We start from the raw sequence: 13,720 nt of genomic DNA, 5'->3' as shown, positions 1-13,720 counted from the left end.
ACATGGTATAGAGGAAAGAGCTGATCAAATTCTTACCTAAAACAGCTCTTCTTGGTTTATGCTTTTTTATAATGTATGAAGTACTAAAATACTTCTTTCTTGGATCCCAATAGTACTTATTATATACATGATATTCTTATTTTTGCCAGTTGGACAGGGAGAAAATATTATTGTACTATTATCTCATATAACTTATTGCTGAATGGAAAAGTCAGGAATGAAGCAGCATATGAAAGTAAAAGTATGTGTGAATAGCCATACAGATTTTTCGTATAACTAGTGTCCTAGTGATGAATGTTTAGGTTGGTTCAATTTTTCTTGATTGCATATAGAGGTGTCCATTGTTGTAGACAGGTTTCACATCTATAAGAAACCTGAACTAGTACATACCAAAATTCAAAAAGTAGTTTCTTCTGGAGAGAATTTTGGCAATTTTTATTTCCTTATTTTGCTTATTTCTTAAGAAAATTCACTAATGAGCATGTACTTCTTGTATAATGAAAACCAGTTTCTTCACTAAAAAAAGAAGATGAGAAGTAAGTGGACCTCAACCTATCATTAGGTATAGGTAGTGTGTTTTATGGCAGGACTTTCTGCTTCCCAGGATTCCCTGATAGCTCAGTTGGTAAAGAATCCACCTGCATTGTGGGAGACCTGGGTTTGATCCCTGGGACGAGAAGATCCCCTGGAGAAGGGAAAGATTACCCACTCCAGTAAACTGGCCTAGAGAATTCCATGGACTGTATAGTCCATGGGGTTGCAAAGAGTCAGACACGACTGAGTGACTTTCACTTTCACTTTTCACTTTTCTGCTTTCCAAAATACCAACAAGTGGTCTCATAATTAGTGTCCTTACTTTTTGACAGTGAGATTTGGCCCAGCCTTTTCCAGCAAGTACTCAACTTAAAGACTCAGAATGCTCCAGAGTTCTGTTGCCACATTATGAATATGAGCTGGAATGAGTAGGTTCATCTCAGATAAGAGGTGAAGTGTGCCATCAGGCCATTTTGGTTTGGATCACTCCACCCTCATAGCACAGGACTTTATAATGTTCTGTGTCCTGGAACCTTAAGTTGTTCACTTATGGGGCTAGAGCCCAGATCTTTTTGCCTTTGAGAAGCTGTAAGTCAAAATCCTTTCCTCTCACTTCCCAGTAGATCTTGTTTCTAAGATATTTTCTCCTTTCTGAGTTAGCATTATGGTTCTTCTGAGAAAAGGTCCTGGGCGTTTGTGTATTCTCCAGTTTTCCCAGTGTGACTGTCACACCTCCTTTTTTCAACTAGAGTAGTAATATCTTCCTTAACTCAATCATCTTTCTAAATGCTAGCTTACATTAATGCTAGCTTAAATGCTGTTAGGAGTAGAAGGGTCTTAGAAAAGAGTAGTGAAAAGTAGCATTTTGGGATTGGATTATGAAAATCGTTAAAAGCGTAATGAGTTTGCAGTCTTTTAGAGCCATTACAAGTTTTTAAAGTAGAGAAGTGGCGTTTTAGATTCATCTGGTGTGTATGTAGGATGGATTGGGAGGGGAGGGATTGATAATAGGCAGGGAACCACATAGGAGGCTGTTTTAGTGTTTAAGGCAAAATAACTTAAAACATCCTGGGAATCTTAGTGTTTAAGGGGGAAATAAACCCAGTGATTAGGGAATTAGACTTATTAATTAATTAATTATTTGGCTACATCACACATGGGATCTTTGTTGCAGCACCCAGACTCTCTAGTTGTGGCACATGGGCTCTGAAGCCTGTGAGCTTCAGAAGTTGCAGCAATCATATCCTATACCAAGATTACATTATGCTCTGTTATTTAATATGGTTATATTTTTTGAAGAGATCCTGACTCAGTAGTTTTGAAGAAGGTCCTGGAATCTCTTTTGTTTGTTTTTTAAAAAATATCTCATTTCCCATTTGGGGACAAATGCTGAAATAAATCACCTGCACGTTGTAGCCAAAGCTCCCTTCTTCCTCTTCCCTTCTCCCTTTTTCTATGTTTAGAAACACAGTGCTGCATCTTTACTATCAAATCAAATATGCTTTGGTGGTATACTCCCATTTAAAAGAATTCAGTTTTAGAGGCTTCCCTGGTGGCACATTGGATGAGAATCTGTCTGCCAATGCAGGAGACACAGGTTTGATCCTAGTCCAGGAAGATCCCACATGCCTTGGGGCAACTAAGCCCATGTTCCGCAACTCTTGAGCCTGTACTCTAGAGCCAGTGAGCTGCAACTACTGAGTCTACCTGCTGCAGCTGCTGAAGCCTGCAAGCCCGATAGCCTGTGCTCCACAAGAGAAGCCACTGCAATGAGAAGCCCACACACTGCAACTGGAGAGTAGCCCCTGCTCATGGCAACTGGAGAAAAACCCTCGCACAGTGAAGACCCAGCACAGCAAAAAGTTAACTAATTTTTTTAAAAAAAGAAAGAATTCAGTTGTCCACTGGGGAGTAAGAGGGAGAGATAATGAGGTGGGAGGGAAAGAGAGGATTCTGTTTGCTTCATTGCCCTTTCCCCCTCCCCACAAGTCTCTTTATGCTAATTAGTCCTTGTCCTCCACTGTCATAGGAAAACATTTGTGAAGAAAAATGAGGCAGTTCTTAGCTTTTGATTTCCTAAGGATCTGTTGTAAAGGCAATGAAAGGAATCCTTGAGAACAATTGTCTCTCTTGGATTTGGGCTCTGTGAACATTTCAGCACACTCTGCCCCACCTGCCCTGGCCCAGCTTTTTTGATGCTCCATTATGTTTTTCCACCTGCTCCCAACCAGGCCCATCATCTTGTCATCCTTCACTTCCAGGACGCTCTTTTCTTTCTTCTTGCTTTTACAAATTATGTGGAATTCCTCTTTGTCTTTTCTGTTCCACTAATTTATCTCTTTCTTCAGAGTAGCACTCCAAGTCTCATCAGCTTTGTAAGCCTCTTAAATTCATTAGCATATGTGACTGTCTCTCATTTTTAAGTTCTTTTAACCATTTTGTCTATATGACTTCAAGTTAACTTTCATATGGTGCCCATGTAATTAAAGAAGTATTTTATTGCCTCCCTATCTTACAAATAAGCCCTGAGGGTAGAGGTGATGTTTTAGACCTTGTGTTACCCATAGAGTCAAGCACATTGCTTGAGTTATAGTAAGTACTTAGTGTATACTCATTGATTTGTTCCCTAGTAATTTGTTTGAAGAATGAATTGATAGTAAAAAACTGCCTTTTTTTCCTCTTGTTTTTAGATCACTCAGTCCTTGGTGTTTCTGCTGTTGGCGACACTTTTCAGTGCATTGACTGGTTTGCCATGGAGTCTTTATAATACTTTTGTGATAGAAGAAAAACATGGTTTCAATCAACAGGTAAAATAGAGAATGCAAATGTTCTCTTTTCAGTGTGAAGATCTTTTGTGCTTTTGTCCTCTGCTGGTAATAATTAAAACATAATTTGCTATTTTGGAGGAGGAAATGGCAACCCCCTCCAGTATTCTTGCCTGGAGAATCCCATGGACAGAGCAACCTGCCAGGCTACAGTCGGACACGACTGAGTAACTAACAACAACAATTTGCTATTTTAGAGCATGAATTAATCTAAAAAGGAACTGCAGATATGGTAAAGATCATAGTTTAAGGTCTTGCCATAAACTCTTCTACTACTAACGTCTAATGTTTTTCAGCTAATAACATTTAAATAAGTTTATTTTAAACTGTAAAATGCAAGGCATTGACTTATTGTCTTAGGCTACCTGTTGTCATATTGTCTTTATATGACTGCCTTTTCATTTTTAAAATTGCTTTAATGATATATCCTTTGCTATTCACTCATTATTTTAAAAGCAGTTTCTTAGTTTCTTATGATGCCTTTTTATTTTTTCAGACTTTGGGGTTCTTCATGAAAGATGCGATCAAGAAATTTGTTGTGACTCAGTGCATTTTATTACCCGTATCTTCACTTCTACTTTACATTATTAAAATTGGGGGAGACTATTTTTTTATTTATGCCTGGCTGTTCACGCTAGTTGTATCTCTGGTGAGTGAAATCTTTGTTTCCATTTTCTTTTACAAAGTGTACCTTGGTGAGATAACTGTGATTTAATATTTGTTAGCATCTATACCTTTCTTAAGAAGCAGAAGAAATATAAATAGGTGCTCATATAAATTCCCCTTTTGTTTTCTGCTTTTAGCTATAGAAATAGGAGAGCTGACTGACCATACATTTTCTTCTCCTTATACTGACTCTTACAGATTATAGAAGCTAGTTGTTAGTTACTTTTAATTATCCAGTTGTCAGGCAGTTTGGGGCTGTGCATTTGTGAGTTGCCACCAGAGTGATGACTGACAATTTTGATGACCCTTGACTGAGCTCCAGTGTTTAAAAACTGTGGATATTTTGAAGAGAGAATAGATGTAAGTGGGATAAGAAGAAGAAAGCATAACCGTATTTGCTTCCTTCTGCCCTCCTTCCCCCGCCTTTCCCTTCTTCCTTCCTCCCTTTTCCCTCTGCCTCTTCTTCTCCATCCCCTGGGCCCCTCCCTTCCCGTCTCCTCCCTTTGCTCCCCTACAGCTCCCGCTTCTTCCTTCTCATCCTCCTCCGTCCTCTTCTTCCCTCCTCTCCCCCATTATCCCTGCCTCACGTCTTCTTTTCCTCTTCTCTTTCCCCAGTTCTAAACTGTTCCATGGCACAAACACTATGTACAACACAATCAAAATGGTCTATTAACAGCCCCCAGAAAATACCACCTATCAGCTCTTCAGCTGCACTCACGATGAGGTTACCATGATGTTCATTGCTTCACTTCCAGCCAGTGGATTATAACTGCAAAACGGGTGGCTAGTTGCACTTACAAATATATGTTGTATGGCTAATTGAAATGAGAGGAGAGAGAGTACAAGAAATGCTCCCAAAATGCTTAAAGAAGTGCTGTTTCAGCCAGTGTGTACAATTGTGAACTGCAGGTCATTAGTGTTAGCAGGCAAATTAAGCTCAATAGTTCTTTTTTTAGCTAACACTTCAAGTCTATTATGATTACCCTGAAAGAATTCCAAGTTATGATGGGCTTTGAAGTGTCAGAAGTACCCAAGATAGTTTTGAACAGACCATTTGGCTTCTTAATTATTATCATCTAGGGACTGCTCATTTTGATTCATTTCATCAAACACATATTAAGTGCTCACTGTCCGGTAGCATTTGGGGCTGGGAATACCAGAACAAATAAGATAAAGTCCCTGTTTTCAGGGCTGGGAATTACATAATTGTTTTTGTATTGAATTTGTATAGCGAGTCGTTTCTCTTTAAGGACATAATCAGGTTGTTCTAACATTTGCTTTTAGGTGCTTGTCACCATCTATGCTGATTACATTGCCCCTTTATTTGACAAATTCACCCCTCTTCCTGAGGGAAAGCTAAAACAAGAAATCGAAGTCATGGCGAAGAGTATTGACTTCCCTTTGACTAAGGTGTATGTTGTTGAAGGTAAGGCTCCCTGGGGTAAGAAGGTTTTATTTGAGTAATTTGTTTTAGTTGAGTACTTTATTCTTAAAATTTTAATAAAAGAGCGGATCAGTTGGTTTTAGGGGGCGGGGTTGTTTGTTTTTGTTATTTAAAGATTAGGCTTTTCCATTTTGGCTTTTGAAGATTTATAAGAAATGATAGCATAGTCCAGGGATAGAAACTGGTGGCCTGATGCCAAATCCCGCTTTTGCCTCTAGCTGCGTTTGCTTGGCTTTACAGTAGTGTTAATTCTGGGCCAAGGCCTTTTTCACTCCTTGTTATGTCATGATACTAGACTGATTTATTCACCTCTGTTACCTACCTGGCTTCTTTAGGTAATTGAGTTGGACTCTTGCTTTGTCAGATTGCATTTGGCAATGGTTTGGGGCTTGGAAACAAAACCAGTGTTATTGGCTTTATTTCCCCCAAGACAACTTCCAGTGTTCTGCTAGACTCTGATTTCACCTGCAAATTACCCAAGGCTGGTACCACTGAGTACTTTATATTAGTTATATTCTGCTTTTCTGATGATTACTTTTGAGAGTTAAGCTATCTATGTTAGCTTGTGTAAGATACTAAAGTCTCAAGGAGTCTTTCATCAAGGAAAGATGAATTAACAGTAACCAGAAGAGTAAAGAAATCTTAGACATTTGGTGGCCAACTGAAGGCACAATTGGAACATATCTATGGGGAAATGGTAGAAAAATAAGCCAATGCATACTACTTCTTTAGCCTCTGAGATTATTATTCTTTTAATTAATATTAAACTAGTAGCACAATGATGAGTATAGTAGAACAATCTCTGAGGCCCTTTTACTGAGGGAGCAAACCCAAGTTGCTGATCACTTAAGTTATAATCAGAAAATGTGAATGCTAATGCTATGACAATAGGGGTAATTGAGAAGATATGTGAAATATACTATCAGTACTATATGATTTTAGCTGAAATAGAAAAGGCTTTATGGAGGGTTATATGGGACTTTACGGGAAAATCAAGATTTGAGTAGGCGGGGGTAGCATTTCAGAGGTCAGGTTGTGGAGCCAATAGGCTTGGGTTTCAATTCTAGTTCTATCACACAGTCCCTTTTTGACTTTGGGGAACTTACCTCTGCTAAACAGAAGTTACTCATCTGTAATGCATATTTTTGTTGTTGTTAATAATGGTAACAATTCTCAAAAATATTTTGAGTGAATGAATGTTGTCACTAACAGTAGCAACACATATTATGGATTTGTAAACTGAAAGGAAAAACCAAGTGAAAAGCTAATAGTCTTGCTCTCAGAAAATATCAGAGAGCAAGTATTGCACAGAGAATTAAACTGGTGTGAAGTGACGAAGAATGGCTGGGTAGATACTTTAGATTAGGTCGTTAGACGAGACTTCTCCAAGCAAATGAATTTAAATTGAGATCTGAAGGAAGGAGCCATCCATGGGGAGACTGTCCAGAGCCTGGTATCTTCAAGAAGCAGAAAAAAGTCCAGTCTGGCTGCTGCAGGGCAGGAAAGTGTTTTGATGTAAAATCTGAGACTTAGGCAAGAGTCGGACCACATAGGCCTTTGTAAATCAGGGTAAGAATCTTGAATTTTCAGTCCACAGATAAAGCTATGGAAGGTTTTAGGCAGGAAAGTGACATGGCCTGGGTTTTTACTTTTTAACCTATCTTAGGTTGCCATACAGAGAAGTTGGTAGGGAGGCAAGAGTAGAAGCAGGGTGAGCAGTTAGAGGGCTGGTGCCATTCAGGAGGAGAGAATGGTTAATTAGACGAGAGTAGTCTATCCTGATGGCTTAGTGGTAAAGAATCCACCTGCCAGCGTAGGAGACCTGGATTCGATCCCTGGATCAGAAAGATTCCCTGGAGGAAAAAATAGCAGCCCACTCCAGTGTGCTTGCCCTGGTCAGAGGAGCCTGGTGGGCTACAGTCCATGGGGTTGCAAAGAGTTGGACACAATTTAGCGACTGAACCACAACAACAGTAGTAATTGATGGAGAGAAGTGGGTGTATCGAGGATGTGTTTTAGAGGTAGGGTTGATGGAATTTGATACTAGATGACATGTAAAGGAATAAGGGAGCAAGAGACCTCAAAGATAATGACTTAGATTTTTGGCCTAAGCAGTTGGATAAATGGTAGGTTACTGAGATGGGAGAAAACTGGGAGAAGAACAAGTGGGTGAGAGTTGAAGTTCTGCTAGGTGTGTCGTAGTTTGAGATACCTGTTGAATATCGTACCAGAGTTCTACAAGCAATAATTAGTTGCAAGTCAGCCATAGAAACCAACTGTGGCTAATTTAACATGAAAAATTCCTTACTGAAACAATATTTGATAACTTACAAGGTCACAGGAAAGTTAAATTTGCCAAACTTGGGAAATGGGCTCTTCACCGGGAGACTAGGAACTCAGAATCACCCTAAAGAACCACCCTAAAGAACCAGTCTGGTGAGGACACTGCTGTTGGAGTTGAGCAGTTTGCATCTCTAACATCCCTCCCACTAGCACCTGCAGAATTAATTTCTCACTGCCCTGCTTCCTCGTGTAATTAGCTACTATTCAGAGACCCCAGTGGGTGCATCTGATGGACTGAGCCAGGGCACTGGGCTAACTGTCAGGAGTGCTGGGGAAGCAGATATCCAGCTTTTTTGGATTTCTTAAATGAGAAGCAGTCTCTTACAAGGCTTGCATGATGCTAAGTTCCCTAAGCTCTGCAAGGGGATTCTAATACTGGCCAGGGAAAAAATGACACGTGAGAATATAAACAACAAAGATGCATTATAGACATCCTTGTGGAGATGTAGGCATGTCAAATATGCAGCTGGATATATGAGTCCAGAGTTCTAGAGAGAGGCCAGGGCTGGACATAGTGGTCTGGAAAGTATATGGCATGTACATACTTCCATGGATGAGGGCATTCAAAGAAGAAAATGGAGCTCAGGTCAAGGTCAGCAGAGGGGGAAGAGCAGGCAAAGGAGGCTGAGGAGGAGAGACCACTGAGGTAGGAAGAAAATGAGGAGAAGATGGTGTTTCTTTTGGGATAAGAAAAGAAAGTGTTTCAAGGAGGGAATGGTCAACTGTATCAGATGCTGCTGAAAGGTTGATTAAGATAAGACATCATAAACAAAAGATGAGACAGCTGGCAGTGCTGTACAATCACATAGGACATTTTGGTATTCAGAATTCTCAGATACATTACTTCATTACCTCAAATAGTACAATAAATCTATTCAGTAAGCAAGCATTATTGAATAAATGCTACATGCAAGGCACAGTGATACAAGAGCTTATGGTCTTAAACTTTAGTGAGTATAAGAATTCCCTGGAGAGTCTGTTAAGATTCCTTGGCCCCATTCCCAGACATTTTGACTTATTGGATATTTCTACTGTTTACGTCTAACAAGCACCTAAAGGTAATTTTGGTATAGGCATTCTTTGGGCCACACTTTGAGATCCTTGGGCCAGTGGGAGATACTAAGACATTAATTTTGTTTTGCTTATCTGCCTACTTCCATAGATAACTTCAGATAACTTCTAAGAAATGTTTTTAAATTAATTAAAAAATTAGAAAAGATAGAAATGAGATAGAAATATAAGATGCAGATACACAACTTTCCAGATGCTAAGATCCTATATCATTGATCAAATTGGACCATGTGTTTGGCTCTTAACTTCCAGGCAATCAAACCAAAAAGTCCTAGCCTCATATCATAAACAGGAAAATAAAGCTTAAAGAAATTAAGAAAGTTTCTTGCATTTATATGAATAATACATGGCAGAGCCAAGATTTGAACCTAAAGTTTATTATTACCAATAAATTCACTGCACATGGCAGAACATAAAATATAATGAAAATAAAAATATGAAGAAGAAAATAAATATCAACCATAGTTTAGCTACTGTTAGCCACTGCTAAAACTTTAGGGCTTTTTTTTCCAGTTGATTTTAAGATAGTTTTAATTTTTTCTGATTAAATAAGTATACTTACTTTAAAAGCTTTGGAAGAGAAGAAAGTATAAAGGAGGTAACAAAAATCCATGTTTCTATAAGCCAGTGATAAACACTTCAGTATTTTAATATATTTCTTAATAGGCTTGTGTTAGGCTTTTCTATTTACATGTACATTTTTTCACAACAGTAATGAAACTTTGGACATGAGGTTTTATATCCTTTTCAATGTGTTGGTGAGCTTTTCCTATCTTGTTAAAATATTTCAAAAGTAGTTTTTTTCTGGCTGCTTAAAATTCCAACTCATAGCTTTATCATAATTGAATCATTCCATGACCATTGGATATTTAGGCTTTATTTATTTATTTATTTATTTATTTATTTATTGTTAGAAAGCTGCAATGAGCATAAATATTTGTTGTTAAGACTGAAGAGAAACAGACACTCTCCACTGCTGGTGGTGATTTATGTTGATATAATATTCTTCAGGTATTAAACAATTTGAAAATGTTAACGTCCTTTCCAGTAATTCAGTTTCTAGGCATCTCTCCAAAAGACCCCAGACTTTTTAATTATTTTCCATGCTTTGAACTGTCTTTTCCTTAGGATCTAAACGCTCTTCCCACAGCAATGCTTATTTTTATGGCTTCTTCAAGAACAAGCGAATAGTTTTGTTTGACACTCTACTAGAAGAGTATTCTGTACTAAACAAAGACATCCAGGAGGAGTCTGGCATGGAACCCCGCAATGATGGAGAAGGGGACAGTGAAGAAATAAAAGCTAAAGTTAAAGTGAGTCCTTCTTTTCCTAAGAGACCCTGGCTTAGTTTTTATAAACAGTTTCTGTGACAACTCAAAATAACATTAATTTCTATGTAGTGAGTGTTGAACTCAGGGAGACTATCAAATAAAAATATAACTGCCCCTTTATAATTGTGGTATTTGGGAAAGAATATCACTGTTGTTACATGTTAACTATCTTTCAAGCTTTCACAGAATGTTCACAAGTATAGGAAAATTTGTATGATTATAAACTGTTTTTAAAACAGGGACTTTATATATAATTCCTGATATGTTTATGACTGAAGAATTCCCACAGACAAGATAAAGAGGAGATAATAATCATCTCATTTTTAACTTCACTGAGATGTAGTAATTATAGGCTTTGGCGATGGAGAGACTTAAATCTGAATCCTGATTGTCGTTTAGTAGCTGTGCATTTTGGAGTATACTGTGTAACTTGATCAGTTTTCTTTTGTTTGCTTAACAAACATTTATGAATTGTAAACTCTGCTGAGATACTTTCTTTGGAATTCAGAAATGAAGAGGGAAACTTTGCTGTCAAGGAGCTTATAGTCTGAAGGAGAGAAAGTCATACAAGTCCAGCTCCATATGGTAGTTGTTGCAGCGAAGCTATATATACTGGATGCAGTGAGAGCATAAGAGAAGACATTTCTTTAAGACATTTCTCTGACCTTATAGTCTGAGAAAGCTTCTTCTGAATCTTCTCTTAGATGAGGCCAACTGATGGTAATTAGCAAAATCTGAAGTATACCAAGACTAAATGGGGAAGGGGAGACAGTGATAAGAAAACAATACATGTTTAATCAGAAACAGTCTCTAGTAGTTGCATATGTGATGGGACGTGCCATTGGCTTTGATGGCATTCAGAGATGATTTGAGATCTGTGTAACTGTGCAAATAAGTTAAGCTCTCTAAATCTTTGATTTCTTAACTGATAGACAATGCCAGCAGGGTCTCTCATCTTGAAACTGTTGACATCTTGCACCAGATAGTTTTTCACTGTGGGAGGCTGTCTTGTGCCTCATGAGATGTTTAGCAGCATCCTTGGCCTCTCCCTGCCAGGTGCCAGTATCAGTCCCTCCTTTCCCAGCAATTGTGACAGTGGAAAATGTCACTAGATATTCCCAGATGTCTCCAGAGTTGGGAGAGAGGAGGCAAGATCACTGCTAGTTGAAAAACACTGAGATAAAGATGCCTACCTTTTAGGGTTGTGAAGATTAAATGAAATAATATATGTGAAAAACCTGTATACTCTGAGTACCAGTGGAAAAAACTATTATCATTGAGCATCTGTTTTGATTTTAAAGAGATGGTCTAATAGAGTGCCTGGACTGTTATAAATATCTAGGTGGAAGAAAATGTGAAGAGGTTAAATAGCATTGGGTGAGGGTTAACTCTTTGGATTGTATTTTTTTTTTTAAGTAGATTTATTTTATCAGGCTATTGGGATAAAAGTCATTTTGGTCTGACCAAGGATCATAGGATTTTAAGCTAGGAAGAGCTCTTAAGGACATCTTATAGATAGGAAAACTGAAGTCCAGAAAGAGTAACCAGGTAAGAACACTGGGGAATCATGCACACTCAGCAAGTCAACCTGCAGAAGTGGTATCTACCTACAGGGTAGATGACTATAGCCAGACCTGGGTGTTAGATAGTGGTCCTCTGGTTTCAAGCAATCTAATGAAATTACTGACCTTTAGTATCTATGAGACCCTGGAGAAGGAAATGACAACCCACTCCAGTATTCTTGCCTGGAGAATCCCATGGGCAGAGGAGCCTGGTGGGCTACAGTCCATGCGGTTACAGTCAGACACGACTGAAGTGACTTAACACACATAACACGGTGTCTATGAGAACAGTATTCTTTGGTTTAGATCTTAGAAAAGGTTAGTCTTTTGAACTGTGTTGAATGGAGTTTGAGTTATTTTGCTAGCTTCTTGAAGAGCCTGCTTTATTTCATTGATAGCTGCAAAAATTTTATTTTTAAAAATTAAAAAAAATTATTTTATTTGTGGTTGTGCTGGGTCTTCATTGCTGCATGCAGGCTTTCTCTAGTTGTGGTGAGTGGAGTCTGCTCTTTGTTGTAGTGTGCAGCCTTCTCACTGCTTCTCTTGTTGTGGAGCACAGGCTTCAGTCGCTGTGGCATGTGGGTTCAGTAGTAATGGCATACAGGCTTAATTGCTCCTCAGTATGTGGAATCTTCCCAGACCAGGGATTGAACCGGTGTCCCCTGCTTTGGCAGGTGGATTCTTATCCACTGTACCACGAGGAAGTCCAGATGCAAATATTTTAGCATCTATGTATAAATTACATAGTCCTGCCTTAGAGAACCTGTAGTAGAGGAGACTAGATACGGCTCATAGTTTAAGGCAGGGGGTGGTAAATAAGTGGCTGAAATAGTGTGACTTTTAGTTATTAAGAAATGAATGCGGATTCTAATGGTCAGACAGATTTCTTAAAAGAGAGGATACTTGAACTAGGCAGAATTTTGACTTGGGGCTGGAGCTTTTCAGGATGAAGATATGTAATGAATAAAGCTATAAAAACAACTGCACAAAAAAAAAAGAAAAAAAAAAACAACAACTGCACAATGGCTATTCTAGGACTAATGAATAAATGGATTCTTGTAGAAGGGAATAGAAAGGTAGGCCAGGACCAGTTTGTAAAGTACTTCTTCCTGAAGACATCCTAGTGGTTGTTTTCAGGGACCTGGAAAGTTTCAATTGATTTGAGTAGAGGCCAAGGGGCTTCCCCGGTGTTTCAGATGGCAAAGAATCTGCCTGCAATGCAGGAGACCCAGGTTCGATCCCTGGGTCAGGAAGATCCCTTCGGAGAGAGAGGCCAAAGCTTGTTTTAGGAAGTTTAAGATTTGATGGCAACATATATGATAGAGCAAAGATTAGAGGCAAAGGGGACTGCTAGGGACTTACTGCATCAAGATAACCCAGACAGGCATGAAATAAGGGCCTACACTATAGTGAGAGGTCAGAGTAAGTGTGGAGTCATAATAAAAGATGGATTTAAAGGACTTACGGTGATTGCTATTGTGGAGACTGAAGGAGAAAATCAAAGATGGACCCAGATCTCACATATTGTTTTTCAGTGCGTGTATGCAGGTGAGGTGATTTTGGTAGGATATCAATATTTGAAATGTGAATGGCTATATGTGTATTAATGTATATTAGGAAAAAGATCAAACTAGTGTATCATGATTTCATGAAAATTGTCATTTGGGGTAAGGCTAAGTTTTAAAAAGTGAATTTATTTTTTAAAAGATATTAAATAATCACACAGTGAATACACAAGTGTGGCAGAAGTTTAGGACATGATAGTTGCAGGTGCTACTGTACACCTACTACGTATTGATGCATGGGGAATGCAGAAATGGTTTCAAGTCTGGATAGTGTGGAGAGGATGAAGTGTTTCAATTTGAGCAGATGTTTAAAGAAGAGAACTAAATCCCTCTTCTTAGAGATAACTATTATTATTAACATTTCGATGAGTATCTCTAT

The 13,720-nt window shown here is 38.5% G+C and overlaps 1 protein-coding gene across 2 annotated transcripts in view; it reads left to right on the top strand.

The window, feature by feature from the left end:
- The window catches only part of ZMPSTE24 (zinc metallopeptidase STE24), a 42,534-nt gene that overhangs the window by 12,478 nt on the left and 16,336 nt on the right, over nucleotides 1-13,720 (top strand). For both annotated transcript variants that reach the window (XM_081493976.1, XM_081493977.1), the window contains exons 4-7: nucleotides 3,225-3,341; nucleotides 3,856-4,008; nucleotides 5,310-5,451; nucleotides 10,012-10,196. In XM_081493976.1, the coding sequence (XP_081350102.1) occupies nucleotides 3,225-3,341; nucleotides 3,856-4,008; nucleotides 5,310-5,451; nucleotides 10,012-10,196 (597 nt within the window). The remainder of the gene's footprint in view (nucleotides 1-3,224; nucleotides 3,342-3,855; nucleotides 4,009-5,309; nucleotides 5,452-10,011; nucleotides 10,197-13,720) is intronic.

The sequence above is a fragment of the Giraffa tippelskirchi genome, chromosome 5 (assembly GCF_054371585.1).
Source record: "Giraffa tippelskirchi isolate mGirTip1 chromosome 5, T2T-mGirTip1v1.2.pri, whole genome shotgun sequence".
NCBI classification, from domain to species: domain Eukaryota; kingdom Metazoa; phylum Chordata; class Mammalia; order Artiodactyla; family Giraffidae; genus Giraffa; species Giraffa tippelskirchi.
This window is presented reverse-complemented; position numbering and strand designations above follow the sequence as displayed.